At 51.0% G+C, this 19467-nt stretch overlaps 3 protein-coding genes across 18 annotated transcripts in view; 2 read left to right on the top strand and 1 right to left on the bottom strand.

Annotated features, from left to right (window-relative positions):
• The window catches only part of CROCC (ciliary rootlet coiled-coil, rootletin), an 81757-nt gene extending 79512 nt beyond the window's left edge, over positions 1–2245 (top strand). For all 13 annotated transcript variants that reach the window (XM_074306112.1, XM_074306115.1, XM_074306106.1 and 10 more), the window contains one exon: positions 160–2245. In XM_074306112.1, coding sequence (XP_074162213.1) covers positions 160–252 — 93 coding nt within the window. In that variant the 3' untranslated portion in view covers positions 253–2245. The remainder of the gene's footprint in view (positions 1–159) is intronic.
• LOC141564084 (protein-arginine deiminase type-1-like) overlaps positions 1–19467 on the top strand; it is a 386771-nt gene that overhangs the window by 20774 nt on the left and 346530 nt on the right. The gene's annotated exons all lie outside the window — the stretch shown is intronic.
• Positions 2181–15010, bottom strand: MFAP2 (microfibril associated protein 2). 4 transcript variants are annotated; one of them, XM_074306123.1, is made up of 9 exons: positions 14772–15010; positions 7904–7985; positions 6401–6475; positions 4348–4374; positions 4165–4251; positions 3819–3857; positions 3592–3679; positions 3398–3471; positions 2181–3176 (listed from the first exon to the last, which is right to left on the bottom strand). In XM_074306123.1, the coding sequence occupies exons 2-9, from the start codon at positions 7938–7940 to the stop codon at positions 3073–3075; spliced, it is 531 nt and encodes a 176-aa protein (XP_074162224.1). In that variant the 5' UTR covers positions 7941–7985; positions 14772–15010; the 3' UTR covers positions 2181–3072. The 4 variants fall into 4 exon arrangements, with proteins under 4 accessions (XP_074162224.1, XP_074162226.1, XP_074162225.1 ...); XM_074306125.1 differs by having other exon boundaries at positions 6401–6472; positions 14772–14880; XM_074306124.1 differs by lacking the exon at positions 14772–15010 and adding an exon at positions 14596–14686.

The following is a 19467-nucleotide window of genomic DNA, read 5'->3' as shown; positions in this document are numbered from 1 at the left end:
TCAGCAGCCAATCCAGGAGGGGAATGAAGGATGGGCCCTCCCCAGATTAGAGGCATTCACCAGGGGAGAAGGGGGGACATTACAGGGAAAGTTTCCCTCCCCAGAAACCTCTTAAAAATGGGAGCTGATGTTGCCTTAACATCCCACCTCCCCCCACAGATCTCCACCCTGAAGGAACGGCTGCAGCAGGAACTTCGCAGAGTCCCTCAGGGCTTCTCTCCATCTTCATCCTCTGCCCCCTCCGGAAACTGAGTCCCCTTCCCGAGCCCCCATCCTCGCCCCGGACCTGATCTTGCTGCTAGGCCCGCTCCTGGCCCAGCCACCTCAAAGCTTTACAGGGGTTCTCGGGGGCCACGGGCCAGGGCTGGGTGGGCAGGGAGGGAAGCGGTGCCCCGCTTGGCTGTAGAGGGCAGAATGAGGAGCAGAATCAGACTTAGGGTCAGTGCAGGGAAACGTTAGTCGCCTGCCCAGTGGCCTGGGTCCCTTTGAGAGAGAGAGAGAGGGAGCCCCCTGGAATGGAACACCCGTGGCGGGGATTGCACCCAGACTCTTTCTCGGGTTTGCATCGACCCGGACGGCCCGAGCTCCTTCAGCCTCTGAGATCGTGTGATTCTGTGACCGTTTGCCCTCCACAGCCTGGCTGCTGGCAAGGACTGGAGTCCAGCCCCCTGGGTACCAAGGCCGGCTTCCCCTGCCTGCTGGTCAAGCCCATCAGTGCCAGTCAGGAACAGTGAATTCCTTGGTTTGGATGGGGGAGAACCCCACTGTTCAGTGCTCCCCTCCCTGCTCCCCTGCGCCGCCTCCCCCCGTTTCCCCCCCTCCTGTCAGATGGCTTTTCCCAGAATCTCTCAGTCATCTCCATTGGCTTCCTCTCAGAGAACATCGAGGTCTGTGGCTCTTAGGCCTTTTAGGAAAAAACGCACCTGTGTTTCTTTGAGGGGAAAAAACCACACACAAGAAGAAAAAAACCTGTTTTCTATTGTTTTCTTTGGGGGAGGAGGTAATCTGCTATCACTGACCCCTTGTGACTTGGGGAAAATAAGAAGGGGGTGGGGTTCCCTTCTTGGCTCCCTGGGCTCCTACAATGGAGCACAGTTCCTCAGTGGTCCTTGGGGGACTAGAAATGGGCACATTACTGAGTAGGAGGGGAGGTTCCTGCCCACTTGGATGGGAATGGGAAGAGATTCCTATGGGAAAAAATCCCAGAAGCCGGGTTCTAGCCTTGGCTTGGCCACTAAGTGACTGTGGAACCCTGAAGGGCTTCCGCTCTCAGAGCCTGTCTGCCCAGACATTGAGAGAACACAATGAAAATCAGCAAGAAATGTGCTTGGGAGGATGGTGTGCCAGGGTACCCGGGCTCCAGGTCCCTAAGGGAAACCCTTTGTGGACAAAGAGGAAAGAGTCAAAGCCCAGACTCAGCACTGCTTACTTCCAGCACCGGCTAAGCCTTTAACTCTCATGCACAAAGGGAGAGAATCCACCCCAAGTGCTCCGATTTGTGCCCAACTGTGGCCGAGCGTCCTGATCTCATACTGGTGTCTGATGGGTCACAGTCTGATACACTGAGCTTAACTCTTGCACAAAAGTAGGGAATCCTCCCCAAGTGCTCCTGTTTGTGCCCAACTGTGGCCGAGCGCCCGAGCTCGTGCTGCTCTGATCGGTCGCCCTCGCCTCTGACAGCGGGATGTCCTCGTGGTTCTCTTCCAGGAGGAAGGGCAGCTGACCACGTGTGTCTAGTGCATATGTGTTTATTGTGTGTGTATATTGTGTGTGTGTGTGCACGTCTCTGTATCGGATGCACTTCTGTAGCTGTAAATACGTGGACACGTCCCTACATCGTCTGCACCTGCGTATCTCTACATTGTTTGTGTCCGTAAATGTGTTTTGTGTGTGCGTTTGTCCACGTCCGGGCGCGTCTGTCCAGGGGCGTGAGTCCGGAGAAGTGGGTATGACTGACTCGCCCCCCCCCCCATAGGGGATGGTTCCGAACACCGCTTCCTGCTGACCCCCAGACCGGCACCGTCCACACCACTGCCCGTAGAATCGTTGCTATTTTTATTCTGACAGAGTTCCCTGCACAGCTTTCCCCTCACTCGCCCTTCTGTCAGCCCCCAGAGGAGAAAAAGGCAGATCCGGGCTTCTCCTCCTTCCCCAACATACCCATCCCAAACGTGGGTGACTGTTTTTCTTGAAAAATTCTTTATTTTATACAAAAAAAAAAAAATAGATATGATCTGACACCCCACTACAGTACGTCCAACCTAGAGCAGGGGGGGCCTGCCCGAGGGCCTACTTTGGTGGCAACGGGTGGGGTGCCAGTGAGCACCAGGCAGAGGGAGGGATGGGGGAGCAGCAGGCATCCGTGCCCAAACCCCTCCTTAGCTCCAGCTGCAATGCCAAAGGAGGGCACCCGGGCCGGGGGGCCCGAACCGACAAGGAGCTGGGGGTGTCCAGCCAGGGGACGGGAAGGCGTGGAGCCTGGGGCGGGACGGGAGTGATTTTCAAGTATCTGAAGGGCTGCCAAGTGGCCGGCAAGTAATCTTGCCTGGCTCAGCCCCAGAGCTCAGAACGGGGGAGGCAGGTGCGGAGGGCAGATTTTCGGTTGGTGGAAGGAGAGCCATTCACAAGTGGAATGAGCTGCCATGGGGGGGGGGTGTCTAAGTCTGGCAGGCTCAGAGGCTTAGTGCTGGAAGGGGGCTCCAAGCTATCAGATCCAATACCCATTTCACAGATGAAAACACTGAGGCACCGAAAGATTGGCATTTGCCTAGGGTCACAGCTACTGGGGCTGGATTGGAACTTCTCCATCCACTTTATGGCCTCTTTTGGCCCTTCCAGACCTTGGTGACACCTGGGACTGGGTGAGCAAGTGAGGCAGGAGACAGGAAGGAGGCAGGATGTCCCCTTCCCCACCCAGTCCCTGCCCTTGTCTGCTTAAACACTCAAGGGAAAGAATTAGAAACCAGTTAATTTTTTAACCCCACAAGAGAAGCAAAGCCAGCCCCGAGCCCTGGCCTGGATTGGTGCTCCTGGAGGTCCCAGGCCCCGCTCCCCTCCCTGTGCCCCTGCCCACTAGCAGCCCCCGCAGCTCCTGGCACAGGAGGCAGCCACAGACTGGCACAGGCCACTCGTCGCCATCACGCCACACTTGGAGAACTTGTCTCGGCACAGGTCGGCTGGAAAGGGTGAAGGGAAGAGGGTCAGCCTGGGGCCCGGGACCGGAGCGCCAGGCCCCTAACCCTGCTGGGAGGCGGCCAGAGGAGACCGGGACCTGGAGCTGACCGAGCTGGGCTTCCTTGTGGGGATGCCAGCCGGAGACCCCTCCGCCCCTCCTGCCCTCCCCACGCTGGGCAGGGGAGTCTGGGGGCCCCAGGCCCAGGCCACCAGGGCCCCCTACCTCGGAGCAGCTCCTCGTGGGCGCAGACGGTTCGGACGCAGATTTCCTTGTTGATGATGTACATTCGGCGGAGGCTGGGAAGGAGTAATGGAAGGAGAATGGGGCACTTAGTTCCTGGCCTCCCCAGAGCCGTCGGCTCCTCCGGTCCTAGATACCCCATCCCCCCGGGCACTGGGGCCCTCCCCCCCACTCACCTGTAGAAGCAGACCTCATTGAGGCACTGTTTGCAGGGCCTGTGGACCGAGTAGAGGCGGGTGCAGGGGTACTGCTCCTCCCTGCAGTCTGGGGGAAGGGGGCAGGCTCAGAGACTGCCCATCCCCCTCCCAAGAGGCCCCTCGGGCTCTCGCCCCTTCTGGTGTGCCAGCCGGCCAGGGTCCCCTCTGGGCCCAGGCTGAGCTCGGACAAGGGGGAGGAGGCTTACCTAGGGGTCCGGGCTCTGTGGGTTCTGTCTCTGGGTTTTCTGTGAGGGGAGAAACACCCTAAGTCTCCTTCTGAGTTGGGAAGGAGAAATTATCAACCCCCCCACTTCTGACAGATTTGTAAACTGAGGCCCAGAGACGGGGGGAGCCAGGACCACAGGGGAGGAATGGACAGAAAGAGGATCCTTCTGTTCGGCAAACATTCACTGAGCTTCTGTAACTTCTCAGTGAGTGCTTAAGTACCTACTGTGTGCCAGATGCTGACAATGAAGAATGAAACAGTCCCTCCTCCCGGGGGAGAGAAGACATGAGCCAGGCCCCCATTTCCAGCCCTCGGCAGGGACTTACCATGGGTGGGGGCCGGGATGACCTCCTGCTGCACCTGCTGCTGGGACTGGTACTGCAGCTGCTCCTCTGGAGGGCGGTGGGTGGACTCTGCCAAGGAGGAAAGGGACAGGGGGCCTTAGTACTGCCCCTCCCCCGCTTCTGCCTCCTCCTCCTGCCCCATCCCCCATTCTGGCCAGGGCCTACCTTGGTAATCGTAGTACTCGGGATTGTCTGGATGGGAGAGAAGGGAGAGGAGTTAGAGAGCTGCCAGTGGGGCACACAGACCCTTCTGGTCTGGAAACAGACCCCCCAGCACTGAGGTTCCCCCAGAGCCATGAGCCTTTGATACCACAGGCCGAAAGCTCTGCCTTGTGGCCAAAGACAAGGCCTGGAGAAGAGAGCCCCGGAAGTGGACAAAGCTGTACAGGAACTGGGGAAGGGTCCGGACTTTACCCAGAAGAAAAACTGGGAGAAAGGATTGGGGATATTGGGCCTGGGAATGGGAAGACACATGGGGAGGGCGAGATCCTCGAGAGCTTGGGGAACTTGGTGGGCTTGCTCTTGGGGGGGAAGAACAAGACACAGTGGGGTTTGTTGCCAGGAGAAAGATTTTGGTCTGGGTCACATAAAGCCTGCCAACCAGTCCCAAAGGGAAAGGGGCTGCTCTGGGAGACAAGGGGCTGCTCTGGGAGACAAGGAGCTGCCCCAGGAGAGAAGGGACTGCCCCGGGAGAGAAGGGACTGCCCTGGGAGAGAAGGGGCTGCTCTGGGAGAGAAGGGACTGCTCTGAGAGAGAAGGGGCTGCTCTGGGAGAGAAGGGACTGCTCTGAGAGAGAAGGGACTGCCCCGGGAGAGAAGGGACTGCCCTGGGAGAGAAGGGGCTGCTCTGGGAGAGAAGGGACTGCTCTGAGAGAGAAGGGGCTGCTCTGGGAGAGAAGGGACTGCTCTGAGAGAGAAGGGACTGCCCCGGGAGAGAAGGGGCTGCTCTGAGAGAGAAGGGGCTGCTCTGGGAGAGAAGGGACTGCCCCAGGAGACAAGGGGCTGCTCTGGGAGACAAGGAGCTGCCCCGGGAGAGAAGGGGCTGCTCTGGGAGAGAAGGGACTGCTCTGAGAGAGAAGGGACTGCCCCGGGAGAGAAGGGACTGCCCTGGGAGAGAAGGGGCTGCTCTGGGAGAGAAGGGACTGCTCTGAGAGAGAAGGGGCTGCTCTGGGAGAGAAGGGACTGCTCTGAGAGAGAAGGGACTGCCCCGGGAGAGAAGGGGCTGCTCTGAGAGAGAAGGGGCTGCTCTGGGAGAGAAGGGACTGCCCCAGGAGACAAGGGGCTGCTCTGGGAGACAAGGAGCTGCCCCGGGAGAGAAGGGGCTGCTCTGGGAGAGAAGGGGCTGCCCCGGGAGAGAAGGGGCTGCTCTGAGAGAGAAGGGACTGCTCTGAGAGAGAAGGGGCTGCATCAGGAGAGAAGGGACTGCCCCGGGAGAGAAGGGGCTGCCCCGGGAGAGAAGGGGCTGCTCTGAGAGAGAAGGGACTGCTCTGAGAGAGAAGGGGCTGCATCAGGAGAGAAGGGACTGCCCCGGGAGAGAAGGGGCTGCCCCGGGAGAGAAGGGGCTGCTCTGAGAGAGAAGGGGCTGCTCTGGGAGAGAAGGGGCTGCTCTGAGAGAGAAGGGACTGCCCCGGGAGAGAAGGGGCTGCTCTGAGAGAGAAGGGACTGCCCCGGGAGAGAAGGGGCTGCTCTGAGAGAGAAGGGGCTGCTCTGGGAGAGAAGGGGCTGCTCTGGGAGAGAAGGGGCTGCTCTGGGAGAGAAGGGGCTGTTCTGGTAGAGAAGGGACTGCACCAGGAGAGAAGGGGCTGCATCAGGAGAGAAGGGACTGCCCCGGGAGAGAAGGGGCTGTTCTGGTAGAGAAGGGACTGCACCAGGAGAGAAGGGGCTGCATCAGGAGAGAAGGGACTGCCCCGGGAGAGAAGGGGCTGCTCTGAGAGAGAAGGGGCTGCTCTGGGAGAGAAGGGGCTGCTCTGGGAGAGAAGGGGCTGCTCTGGGAGAGAAGGGACTGCCCCGGGAGAGAAGGGGCTGCTCTGGGAGAGAAGGGGCTGCCCCGGGAGAGAAGGCTCCCTGTTGCTGGGAATGGATGCTGGGTGACTGCGGGGGGATGCTGTGGAGAGAGGGTCTCTGTTTAGGTTGGAGAGGGATGAGATGCCCTTTAGGTCCCCTCAAGGCTCACTGAGACACAGGTGGGGAGATCTGGGGGCCCCGTGGCTGCCACTCACCAATCTGGTCCCCGTAATGTGTGTACTGGATGTGGTCTGGGTCAATGTCATACTGACCCTGGGCCAGCAGCCCTGCTGAAAGGAAGAAGGCAATTAGAATTGAGAGGGAAAACTAGTGATCCGTGGGACCGGAAAGGGGCATTTATGGTACAATGGGAAAATCACTGGCTGGAGACGGGAGGGGGGCGGGGGAAGCTGGAATTGGAGCCCTGCCTCTCCCTGGAGCTTGCCGCCTGTGGGACACTGGTCCAGTCTCTTAGCTTCCATGGGCCTCAGTTTCTCTTTCTGTCACAGAAGAGATTTGTCCCTTCCATCTCTAGAAATGTGATGCTTTGATCAAAACAGATAGGACGAGGGCCCTGGATGGACCAGAAGGAGCATGGATGGATTCAAGGCTGAGAAGGGAAGGAGGAGGTGTCCCTGGTCAGGAACTCGGGATTACTGGGTCCATGATCCACCCTAAAGACAGATCCTTCCTTTCTTTAAGGAAAAGGGTGCAGAGGATAACTCAGGACAACTTCAGAGCTGTAATTCCTTCTCACAAGGGATGGACTCGGAGAATTGTAGGGACGGACGAGCTAGACGGTGCTACAAGTGCCGGGCCTGGAGTCAGTAACAAGCGAGTCCAAGTCAGCCTCAGACACTTTCTAGCTGGGTGATTCTGGGAAATCACTTAACCACTGTCTACTTCAGTTTCCTCATCTATAAAATGGGGATAATACCAGCACCTCCCTCCCAGGATTGTTGTGAGGATCAAATGAGATAATGTTTGCAAAGCCCTTAGCAGAACACCTGGCACACAGTAGGTGCTATGTAAACATTAGTGTTATTCGGATGGGAGGAATCTCAGATAAGGCTGGTAGAACCCCTGCCTATAGACAGCATTTTCATAGATCTGTTTTACAGATGGGGAAATAAAGGTTCATCAATGTCAAGGATCTGGCTCAGATAAATAAATGTCAAGGGGAGGGAGTAGATGGAATAGAACACCTAGAAAATAGTCAGGAGTTTAGGTCTAGATCCTCCCTTGATACCCAGAAACCTTTTCATTCCGTCACCATCCCTCCCCCCCCCATGCTTTTTTTTGAAACTAGGAAACTAGGAATCTGAATGGGAGAGGAATTTGGCCAAAGTCAATCAGTTAAGAAGCTGGAATTAGAACTCGGGACCCCAGACTCCTAATTGGTCTTTTCATTTCTTTGGAGAGTCTCAGAGTCATGGCAAGTTCCTGGGTATCAGGGCGAGTGCCTATCCACATCTGCAGGACACTATGGAGAGGGGCGGCTCGGATGTGGGACAGAGCTAACATCTGGGCTTTGGGAAACCACCTGGCCCTTGGAGGCTGCCCTGGGCAGATCGGTGGAGGAAAGTCCATTCCATGCTAGGCAGCAGCATCAATGTGGGAAAGATGAATGCCCTCATCCCCTGGGGCATGTCTTCTAGCTGAGAATCTAATAAAGGGAGGTGATCTTGAGACCTCAGTGGACCCCACTCACTACTCACCAGGCAAACACAACAGAAAGAGGTAGGCGGCTCTCATGACAACAGATATGGCGACCAGCAGTGGATGAAACGGAGGGATGAGCTGGGGAAGAGAGAGTGTCATTTAACTATCTTTTCCCTCCAAAATCTATCCATCTTCCTAGTTTCCTTATTTCTCTAATATTTCTATCCTCTCCTCTTCACCTTCATAGTCATTACCTTAGTTCTGGTCCTTATCATCTCCCTCTTGGACTTTTTCAATAACTTCCTAATTGGTCTCAAGTTTCTCCCCACTTCCCAGATCATGGCCACCAAATAATAGTCCAATAACATGTGACTGTCCCTGCCCTGCTGCAGAAATACCAGTGGCTCCCTATTACCTCTAAGAGCAATGAGAGTTCCCCTGATGGACATTTAGAACCCTTCCTGGCCACCTTTACATTCTCTCCTTTCTGCATGTTATGGTCTAGATCTCTTATACAGACCATTCAGTGTTTCCTGCCTCCATGCTTTTGCACAGGCTGTGCTCCCACACCTAGCATGCACTCTCTCACTGACCATCCTACAAGGTCAGTCCTGAGTTTTTCCTGATTGCCTTCTGACCCTGCCCCATGACACACACCTTCCCACTGTCAGCACCCACTTCTGCTCCTAGAATCAGATTGCAACTGTCCTGAATTTGAGAAGCAACATTAGTGCTGGGCAGGACGGAGAAATCTGACCTTACAAAAAAGGGAAGGAAGGAAGAGGAAAGAAGGAATGAAGGAGGAAAGGAAGGAAGAGAAAAAGGAAAGGAAGGAAGAGAGGGAGGGAGAAGGAAAAAGAAAGGAAGAGAGGGAAGGAAGGGAAAAGAAAAAAGGAAAAGAGAAATGAAGAATAAAAGAAAAGAGGAAAGGAAGAAAAAGAAAAATGAAAGGGAGGAAGAAAAGAGAAAAGGAAGGAAATAAGAGAAGGAAAGAAAGAAGGGAGAGAGGAAGGAAGCGGGCTTCAGGGCCAGGAAGTCTCTGGACACAAGATGGACGTGTGGCCCTGGGAAGGTCACTTTCTATGCTCTGGGAAACTCCCTGAGGCTTAAGTGGCAGGTTTGCTCTGGTCAGTTTCCTCAGCTGCCATTCCCTTATGGACACAAAGTTTCTAGCCTGGAACCAACCCCTCTACTTTGTATCTCCTCCTCTGGGTGTGGTTTGTTCCCTAAGATACTTTCTTCTGTGACTTTGTGTCTTCACCAGAGCCCCTCACAGTGCCTGCATACAGTCGGCACTTAATAAATGCTTGTTGAATTGACTCCTACTGACATTGGGAAGATCTCCATGCTGCTCCCTCCCCACCCCCTCCCTATGTCCCTCCTGTGAAGGCTGGGAGCCCCAGGACTGTTGTACATGTATGGTGGTGAATAAGAGGCCCATCTCAGAGCTCCTGATGCCCTGTAACACTCCCTCCCCACCCCCACCCCTCAGACACTTCCTAGCTGTGGGACCCTGGGCAAGTCACTTCACCCTGTTTGCCTCAGTTTCCTTATCTGTAAAATGACTTGGAGAAGGAAATGGCAGATCACTAGTATCTCTGCTAAGAAAACTTAAATGGGGTCACGGATAATCAAACACAACTGGAAAATGACTCAAAAACAGAAATTTCCCCGGTGCCTTAAGGTCTGCAAAAAGCTTACAAATCTTTTGATGTTCAAAACAATCCTGGGAGGTAGGATCTATTATTATCCCCATTTTACAGAAAACTGAGGCAGAAAGAGGTTAAAGTGACGTGGCCCAGGTAAACACAAAACCCTGATAAATCTCCAGCAGACCCCATGCCTCCCCCTACCTAGCTGCCATGATATCCAATGGAGCTGAAGTTCTAATCCAATTCCTTTTTTTTTTTTTTTTTTTTTTTTTTTTTTTGAGGCAGTATCTAAGGCTGGATTTGAATTCAGGATTTCACTCCGGGGCCACTGCTCCACTTCTCTTTGTTTTACAGAGGGGTACACTGAGCCTCAGTGCTAAGTACCACAACTGGGTAGCAGTATGCTATGGAGCAGTAGAAAAAAAAACTGGTTTGGGAATCAGGTTCTGGATTCAAATCCTGATTCTACGGCCTACTCCCTCAAAATAATGTTAATTGGCACCTAGTGCTAGGGTGCTTTGAAGGTTTAATATGCATGTTATAATGTATGTTATATGTACGGCACCTCACAACAACCTTAGATACCATAAATATTGTTCCCATTTTATAGGAAGGAAAACTGAGACTCAGTGAAAGTGACGTGCCAAGATCACCCAAGCAGTAAGTGTCTAAGGTGGGATTGGAAGAAATTTTCCAGACTCCGGGCCTACATCTTTATCCAAATATGCCTTTCTCTGTGTCTCCTTGGCCAAGTCCCATTTCCCCTTTGTGAGCCTCAGTTTCCTCCTTTGTAAAATGAAGGGGCTGGACCAGACAACTTCTCCAGGGCTTTCTACCTGTGAAGTCTGCTCATCCATCAGCCATGCTCTGAAGTTATTCAGTCATTTCTGACTCTTCGTGACCCCACTGGGGGTTTTCTTGGCAAAGATACTGGAACGTTTGCCATTTCCTTCTCCAACTCATTTTATGGATGAGGAAACTGAGGCAAACAGGAGGAAGTCACTTGCCCAGGGTCACACAACTAGTCAGTGTCTGAGACTGGATTTGAACTCATGATGATGATTTTTTTTTTTTTTACACTCCAGACCCATTTCTCTATCTACGGCGCCACACGTAAAGTCCTATGTAAAAGCCATTTTGCAGAAGAGGGAAGAATTGTCTTGTCCCCCACACATTGTACCCAGGGCGTTTCTCAGGGGGAGCCCAGGCTTCCTGGATTCAATGCTTCATTCTCTCCCTTCCAGCTTCCATCTTGCTCAGACCCAGCAGGCCCACGTGCCAGCTCCGGAGCTCTGCCCAGAATGCCACCTGTTCCCAATTAGAATTTGGGCACAGAGCAGCCATCCTAAGTGACACCACATGCTCCCCACCCTAGGCTGAATGGGGCCCCCTCTGTGCTAGTGGGGGGTCACCCTCACCGAAGTTGGGAGACCTCCCTTCTTGCCAAGGAAGCCAGGCCCCACAGAAATCAGAGATGCACTGTTATTACCTCTCTGAACATATGGGAATGGGTTCTTCTGGCTAAGTGAGAGATTTGGCCCAGATCTCAGGAGCAACTTGGATAGAACCGTAGAACGGCAGAATTAAGGGGCCTTAGTGTATAAGATGTCAGAGCTGGGAGGGATCTCGGATCCCGGAATTCAGACAGAAGGGAACTTAGAACATAGAATGCTGGGACAGGAAGGAACGATACAACATGGACCGTCAGAGCTGGAATGAGCCCTGGAACACACAAGGTTGGGGTGGAAGGAACTTTAAAAGGCACAATGGTCAGACTTAGTCCAACCACCACATTTTACAAAGAAGGAGACCAAGGGCTCTCCTGCCTTTCCCATGGAGTTAGGAGAATGGAGAGGGAAATATGCTAGATCAAGCTCACACAAGCCCATGGATGGCCCAGCTGGTACCAGAGCCCCAGATTCTCTGCTCTGGTCAAAACTAGTTTAAAAATATTTGATCCTTCCTGGATTAGCTCACATTGGAAAGAAACAAGGTTGCAGAAGCAACCGAGCAGGACTGAGAAAAAGGAACCCCCCGGTTCCTGGATTCCCAGTGAACCCCACAACAAACGCCCAATGAGATAAGAACTTCTAATACAACCACTGTTCACGAAGTGATTTCACGCCCATATTCCCCCTGCAATTTAAGCCCATATCCAACACTGTGTTGTTGGCAGGACGGGGGTATGATCCCCATTTTATAGATGAGAAAACAGGCCTAGAGAAGGAAAAGGGTTTACACATTACTAATTAAATGGCACACTGTGGATTAGAATTCAGAGTTCCAGTTCCCTTGTGACGGCTCTTTCCACCTTACCAGAAGGTCTCCTTGATGGAACTGGGTCATAGAACTGGAAGGGACCTCATTGATCGACTCCCTCATTTGACAGAAGAAAAAACTGAGCCACAGAGGGGCCAAGTAACTTGCCTAAGAACACACAGACGGTAGAGCCGATATTCAGCTCAAGTCTTCTGATTCTGCAGGGGGCAGCTAGGTGGCACCATAGTGGATAGAATCAGATCTGAGTTCAAATGTGGCCTCAGACACTAGCTGAGTGACTCTAGGCAAATCATCTTACTTTATTTGCCTCAGTTTCTTCATCTGTCAAAAGAGCTAGAGAAGGAAATGGCAAACCACTCCAGTGTCTGTGCCAGGAAATCCCAAAGGGGGTCACAAAAGGTCAGATATAACTACAACTTCTGACTCTAAATCTATTCTATATGTCATCTCTAATGTTGAACCAGAAAAAGGTTCAAGGAGAAGGGAGAAGAGGAGGAGCAGCTACATGATCCACCAGATAGAGCACTAGACTGGAGTCAGGCAGACCCAAGTTCAAATCTGCTCTCAAACACTTAACACTTCCTAGCTGTGTGACCCTGGGCAAGTCACTTAACTCCAAGTATGTCCCAAAAAAAGAGGAGTGAGAAGAAAGAAGAAGAGGTTCATAAAATCTTCAGAAAATACTGATCCTTCCACTAAGGGACCATTTGATATTGCTTTGCCTAACTCTCCAGAAAAGCCTTGGCGAGACATTACTGCCATCCTCCTTTCCAAAGACAGAGTCACAATGTCCTGATTAGGACACATTGATTTAACACCTACTATGTTCCAGGTACTGTCCTGGGTTCTGGGGATACAAAGAAATGAAACAAGCCTGCTCTCAAAGCACTTCTGTTCTATCAGCAGAACTAATATGTACACATAGAAATACATTCAGAATAAATACAAGGTAATTTAGAGAGAGGGAGTCAGTCACAGGGAATAGGAAGAAGATCAAGAAAAATGGCACTTGAGTTGAGCTTTGAAGCAAACTAGGGATTCTATCTTTTCTGCCCCCCTCCAAGGCAATTGGAGTTAAGTGACTTGCCCAGGGTCACACAGCTAGAAAGTGTTAAATGTCTGAGGTCAGATTTGAACTGGGATCCTCCTGACTTCAGGGCGGGTACTCTATCCACTACCCCACCTAGCTGCCCTAAACCAGGGATTTTCAAATAGTTGAAGGAAAGCTTTCCAGTCACGGAGGACAGACACACAAATTCATGAATAGTTCTCATGTGAGGGATAGTGAAAAAAAAGTCATCCTGGCCAAAACAGCTCATAAAGAGGCACAATGTGTGCCTCATTTGGCTAGGACAGGTAAGAACTGGGTTTGGCTCCCTGTTCTCCACAGTCCCTCTCTGTGTGGCTGGACCCAGGAGCCCTGTGAGCCTGCAAGGGGTTGATGGTGAGGTGGACAGAATATCCCGAATCTCCCAGCTGGGCCTCCTCCTGGCCCTCTGGAACCCTGTTCTTTTAAAGCCTCTCTTGGCTCAGGAGGATGTTCTATGAGCTGGGTCAAGAAGACCTCTAATTCTAAGCCTGGCAAGCCCAGGATAAGATGGAGGAGGGCCAAAGGATTGGGGCCTCCTCTCCCGGCCTCCCTTTTCGGTGCTATTTAGCAATGCAATTCAATTCAATTTGGCAAACACTTATTAATCATTTCCTTTGTCTGAAAGCACTATTTGAGTCAATCCCACATGGACACTGCTCAAAATAGATATCAGCACGTTTAAGATCCCTTAATCTCTCCCCAGCTACTTGGATCCCTAACAGTTTAAGGCTAGATCCCTGATACTTTAAGGCTCGATCCCCAACAGTTTAAGGCTCAATTCCCAACAGTTTAAGGCTCGATCCCCAACAGTTTAAGGCTCAATTCCCAACAGTTTAAGGCTCGATCCCTAACAGTCTAAGGCTAGGCCCCAACAGTTTAAAGCTAGGTCCCCAACAGTCTAAGGCTCTCTCGGCTCTCATCATGGAGGAAAAAAACAAATCTCAAACTTTCCCATCTGGACGCTCTCCACCCTCACTCCCGGGCTAGGCTGTCTCCAGCTCTCCAACCCAGCACCTAAGGGCTCCTCTGGTTGATTCCCTCACCCCTCCCTCTTTTCTCAGAGCACCTCACTGGACTCAGTCCCTTCCCCCACCCCCAAAACTGACCCCACCTCAACCCAATCCTAATCCTCAACCCGATTTTCCAGCAACCTCAGTCCGACCCAAGGAGAGGAGGAGAGAACCAGACTGTCTGCTCCACTTCCAGAGCAGGGCAGGGGTCTAGGCTAGAAAAAACCAGATGTTTCATGGGGCACATCTGGGAACAATCAAGCCGAGAAAACACACGCTCACACACTCTCTCTTGCTCCCCTTCGGCAGACCCCACCTTCTCCTCCCCTCCCCCCACATTCCAACTGCCCCAGAGAACAAAAGCTGGCCGCCCCCCCCACACTCTCGTACACACACACACACACACACACACACACACACACACACACTTACACAAACACACGCAGAGACCGACCTCCCCCCCAGCTCCCGGCAAAGCCGTAATGTAAAACACAAGGACCCCAGCCCTGGCCTCCCACCGCCCCTCCCCTGCAGGGACCTCTCCCCCAGCCCGCCTCCCGATCCCCAGCGAGCTGCGCCCACTGCGGTCCTCCAGCAGCGGTCCTGGGAGAGTCCTTCTCCCTTCCGTTAGTTCCCACTCCCACCTCCCGAAAAGAGACCCCAAAAAAGTTTCAAAGCGCTTTGAGATCTCTTTTCGACTCGGCAGGGAAGCTCACCCTCCCGTCGCTGCCTCGCTTTCCCACTTTCGGGGCCAAGTCTGGGGGAAGCTCAGCCCGCAGGCCCGGGTCTGGGGTCCTTGCTGGTCCCTCCCCCCGTTCCCCACCTCCCTTCCCCTCCTCCCCGGGGCAGCCCCCCATCCAGCCGGGCCCCAGCCGGCCGGCTCCTCTCCTACCTGTCTGCTGTCTCCTCTGCCCACTCAGCTGCTGCCAAGGGCCTCCCCCTCTCCCCAGCCCCCGAACGGGACAAGCCGCCCCCTCCGGCCTCCCCCTCCGCTGGGTCCTAATGCTAGAGCCGGCGGCTCGGGCCAGATGTGGAGCGGGGGCGGGGCACGGACGGCCTGGAGTCCGGTCCTGGGGCCCCGCCGGGGTAGTCCCGGGAGAGGACCGGGGAGCCGGACGTTGGCTCCGGCTGGGATCGCCCGGGGTGTGGTGGGAAGTGCTGATACCGGAGAGGCCCGGGGCCTTTACTAGTCCGGTCACCTTAGGCAAGTCCTCTCCGTTTCGCTTTCTTCCTCCTTAAAAAGGGAGGATTAGGCTCCATCTTTTTTGTGGGATAATTAGTTTAATACATAATAATGATAAAATAGCTTTAGCTAGAATATTAAAAAATATATATATATATATATATACATATATGTACACACACACACACACTAAAGTTCACAAAGCACTTTACAAGTATTACATCATTTTATCCTTACAATTTTGGGAGGTATAGGTGCTAATCCCATTTTACAGATAAGAAAACTGAGGCTGAGGGAGGGTTTTTCATTATTTTACTGGTTTTTTGAAATAGTATGCTATATTTTCCAATTATACATAATTATTTTTACAATTTACCTTTTACATTAGTTTTTACAATTTACAAAAATATAATTTTAACCTTAAATTACTTTTGAGTTCCAAATTTTCTCCCTCCCTCTCTCCCCACTTCCTTCCCTAAAACAGTAAGCAATTTGATATAGGTTATAGATGTGTAATCACGTAAAAGCATATTTCTATATTCGTCCTCTTATGAAGGAACAGACGACAATTTAACAAGCACCAAAAAAATAAATAAAGTGAAAATAGTGCTTCTATTTGCATTCAGACTCCATTCTCTAGGTGCCGGGAAAATTTTCCACCATGGGAGATTTTGAAGCAATTAAAAGGAACACCTAAATTTCAGTTTAAATTTAGCACTTAGTGAAAATAGATGAACTTTTTCTCATCCAAATTCAAGGGTCCCCCTGAAATCTACAGACACCCCCCAGAGGTCCATGAACCCCAGGTTGAGAACCTTGGGGCGAGACTAGATAATTTGTAAAATCTCTTCAACTTCCATCGTGCCATTGACAGAACATTTTCCTGATTGCTCCCACTACTTGGCAAGGTTAAGGCCCCTTCACAATGTCCAGGAGCTCAGACCACGGCTGTATCATCTCCCTCTGTAAATCGTGTCTCCTCAGGGACTCAAACCCCGCTGCCCAGTGGGGAAATACCAGCCCGGTAAACCCTGGTTGCATGTTCTGATAAATGCCTTGGTCAATTTTTTCCCTAGGGGCTCATGAATACATTTATCAGTGAATAATATTATTTTTTAATAATTTAATAAAATTATATATCACATATAATTATATAATTTTAATAATTGAATATAATAATATTGAATAATTGCATAAAAAGCTGGGAAGGATCTTAGAAATTCATTTTAATCCAATACCTTCCTTTTGCAAGAAAGAAAACTGAAGCCCTGAGAGGAAAGTAATTTGCCCCATCATCCCACAATGTGTCAGTATCAGAAGCTTGACTTGAATACAAGTCTTCCTGATCGGAGGTCCAGCAGTGCATCCACACCAGCTGTTCCTTAACCTGGGCTCCTATGTTCCTCTCCTCAACAGGGAATCCCCAAGCCCTTTGCTCAGCTGAGAATTCACAATTGATCAGGGGGACCGGTATGATTTCACCTTATAGTCAAACCCTGGGGCCTGGAGAGTGGCCATCTTAGGGCAGCAGCAGCCACAGACCCATTATCCAGAAGCTTGACCATTCCTTCCCCTTTCCCTCCTGGATAGTCTCAGAACCAAGGAAAGTGGCAAGCTATTGCTCTGGGCTTGAGGATATTAAAAGGGAGATCTCTTTAGGGACCCCAAGATGAATTTTAAGCCAAACCCAGGTCTATATTCTCAGGGGCTACCAAAAAAAACCGAGGTTGGGGAGTCGGTTGGGTTTTATTTTGAGTCACATTTTCTTCTCCTGCTGTTTGATCAGCCTTGATTTGAGTTTCCAGCCAAACTCTGGCTGAGAGATGCGGCCTTTATTCAGTTTGTCGCCATCTGGTGGTCACTGGCTGGATAGCTGATGGGGAAAAAAAATCAGCTTTTAAAAACAATTTCCTAATCTTCCAGATTAGGAACCTAGAACCACCCAATTTGAGGGTTAGAAGGGACCTCACAGCAAAGAACTGGAAACTGAGAGGGTTCCCCATAGTTGAGGAAGGGCTGAACAAGTTTTGGTATATGTGATGGAGTACTATTATGCTGCAAGATTTCAGAAAAACCTGGAGAGATTTATACGATTTATACAGTTCGTATAAATCTGATGCAGAGTGAAGGGTGCAGAACCAGAAAAACATCATCCACAGTCCATCGTGCAATGTCAATCAATTATGACTGACTTAACTCTTCTCAGTAATACAATGACGCAAGACAATTCCAAAAAGGTCATGAAGGAGAATGCTATTCATGCTCAAGAGAAAGAACTGATGGAGTCTGAAGCAAATCGAACAATACTGTTTTCTCTTTTCGGGTTTGTTTTTTCATTTTTCCTTTTGTTTCTTCTTTCACAACATGACTAAAGTGGAAATACTGTTTACATGACTTCATTTGTATAATTGATATCAGATTGCTTGCCTTCTTGCAGAGGGAGAAAAATTTAGAACTCAAAATCTTTCCAAAAACCAATGGTGAAAACTATCTTTACACATAATTGGAAAAAAAAAATATTAAATCAAATGCAAAAAGAAGGGGCCTCAGGGACCATCTAGACCAGCTTATATCCAAAAGAAATCCCCTCTCCGCATTGTTTTTCCTTACCAGAGAACTTCCACTCATTATTAGGAAGTCTGACCTGACCCCAAAACTAAATTGGCTTCTTGGCAGCCCATCCATTGTCCTTGGTCTGCCTTCTGCAGCCAAGCAGAACATTTCACATAGTTGAAAGCCCTCCAGTCATCATTATCCCAATTCCCACAAGTCAGTCCCTGCCAGGCTCATCACCCAGAAGATACCATAAGGAGCCATCTAAGCAGAAATGCTCCTTTCTCAAGTGGTCATCCAGATTCTGCTCGGACACTGCCAGTAAGGAGACACTCGACGGTAACTCTCACGTGGCCTCAGAAATCCTTCCCAACTCCCCAAGTTTTTATTTTTATGATACTTGAAGCATCTATTTTGGACAGTTCTAAAGGTATGTATGTATGTGTTTAAAAATATCAAATCTGAATCCACTTTCTGCTCATTCTATTCTCAGGGGCTGAGCGGTCAGTCAACCAGCCCTGTGCTGGGATCTCTCTTGAATGAAAGAATTTATTAAGCACTTACTGTGTCACGCACTGGGTACAATTAGAAAAAAAGAGACAGTCCCTGCTCTCAGGGAGCTCACATTCTAACTGAGGAAGACAACATGTATAGAAGGAAGATGAGGGTCCCAGAAGTCCTAAGGACACAATACAGAGAGGAAGGCAAGACCCAGAGGTCTGCTGGCCAAATGGCAAAGCCCGGGGTGTGTGGGGGAGGGGGTGCCCTGGGGAGCAGCTACAGAGTAAACAGCAAGGCCTACAAGACCTTAGGTTTATTACTAGTCAAATGGGAAGACCTGGTGGTCCTCCCTCTTACAGAAAAACGGTAAGAGTATCTGGGTGCTATATTTCATAGCCATGTCTGCTGCTCAGGGTCGGGAGTCAGAAGCACCACTGAGAAGCAGAGAGCGGACTTGAGGTGAATTTCAGTGTCCAGTCACAAGTGAGGGAGAAGGTCATTGGCAGGAAGGTTGGAGGAGAAGAGCCCCCATCTGGTCCCTGGCTGGGGTCTGGGAGGCTTGAGTCGGAGAGCATCACTCCCATTGTCCCATCCATCATTCAGAAGGGATCGTCTACCTGAGAAATCTTTGAATACATGAAGATGACCAACAAGTCCTTGCCCATTCCATACTTCCTTTTTCAGACTCAGCATCCCCATAGGATCACAGAATTTTGGCTGGAATTGTCTGATTGGCCAGCTGGATGTCCCCAAAGTCCCACTGCTGTAATAGCTCCAAGGGTCAGAATCCTTTAATGCTTCCTCACATATTATGGATTCTATAAACGGGTCTGGACAAGCTTTGTTGTTCACTTATGTCCAACCCTTCATGACTCCAGTTGGGATTTTTCTTGGCAAAGTTCTTTGTCATTTCCTTCTCCAGCTCACTTTACAGACTGAGACCCACAGAGTTAAGGACTTGCCCAGCATCATGGCTAGAAAGGGTCTGAGGCTAGATGTGAATTTGAAAACGAGACGTCCCGACTCCAATCCCAGAGCTCCATCCACTGAGTCACCTAGCTGCCTCACTGGACGAGCTAGAAAGAGTGAACACAATACTCGGCAAGGAAAGAGCAAAATGGGCTACAGCCTTCATTTCTGATCTGTCGCTTTAAGTAGCTGAGGATCTCCTTAGTTTTCATGCTGATCATCTCACAACACTTATTTATACAGGCCTTGAAGGCCATGAAGAACTCCAGATATTTTTTCAGATAAAACTACCACTTAACTACGTCTCATCTATTGGGACTTGGGACATTGGCTTTTTGAACCCCTGTGTAAGACTTGACATTTATTGCTCTTCAATTCCATC

Source organism: Sminthopsis crassicaudata, chromosome 3 (genome assembly GCF_048593235.1).
Source record: "Sminthopsis crassicaudata isolate SCR6 chromosome 3, ASM4859323v1, whole genome shotgun sequence".
Lineage (NCBI taxonomy): Eukaryota > Metazoa > Chordata > Mammalia > Dasyuromorphia > Dasyuridae > Sminthopsis > Sminthopsis crassicaudata.
Note: the sequence above shows the minus strand (reverse complement) of the source record. Positions and strands in the feature narration are given on the sequence as shown.

Coding starts and splice junctions, on each gene's coding strand:
- MFAP2 (XM_074306123.1), bottom strand. CDS start 7,940: ATGAGAGCCGCCTACCTCTTTCTGTTGTGTTTGCCTG. Junction 3,472..3,591: donor AATGAGGTCTGCTTCTACAG/GTGAGTGGGGGG, acceptor ACTCCTTCCCAG/CCTCCGCCGAATGTACATCA. Junction 3,177..3,397: donor CCACGAGGAGCTGCTCCGAG/GTAGGGGGCCCT, acceptor CACCCTTTCCAG/CCGACCTGTGCCGAGACAAG.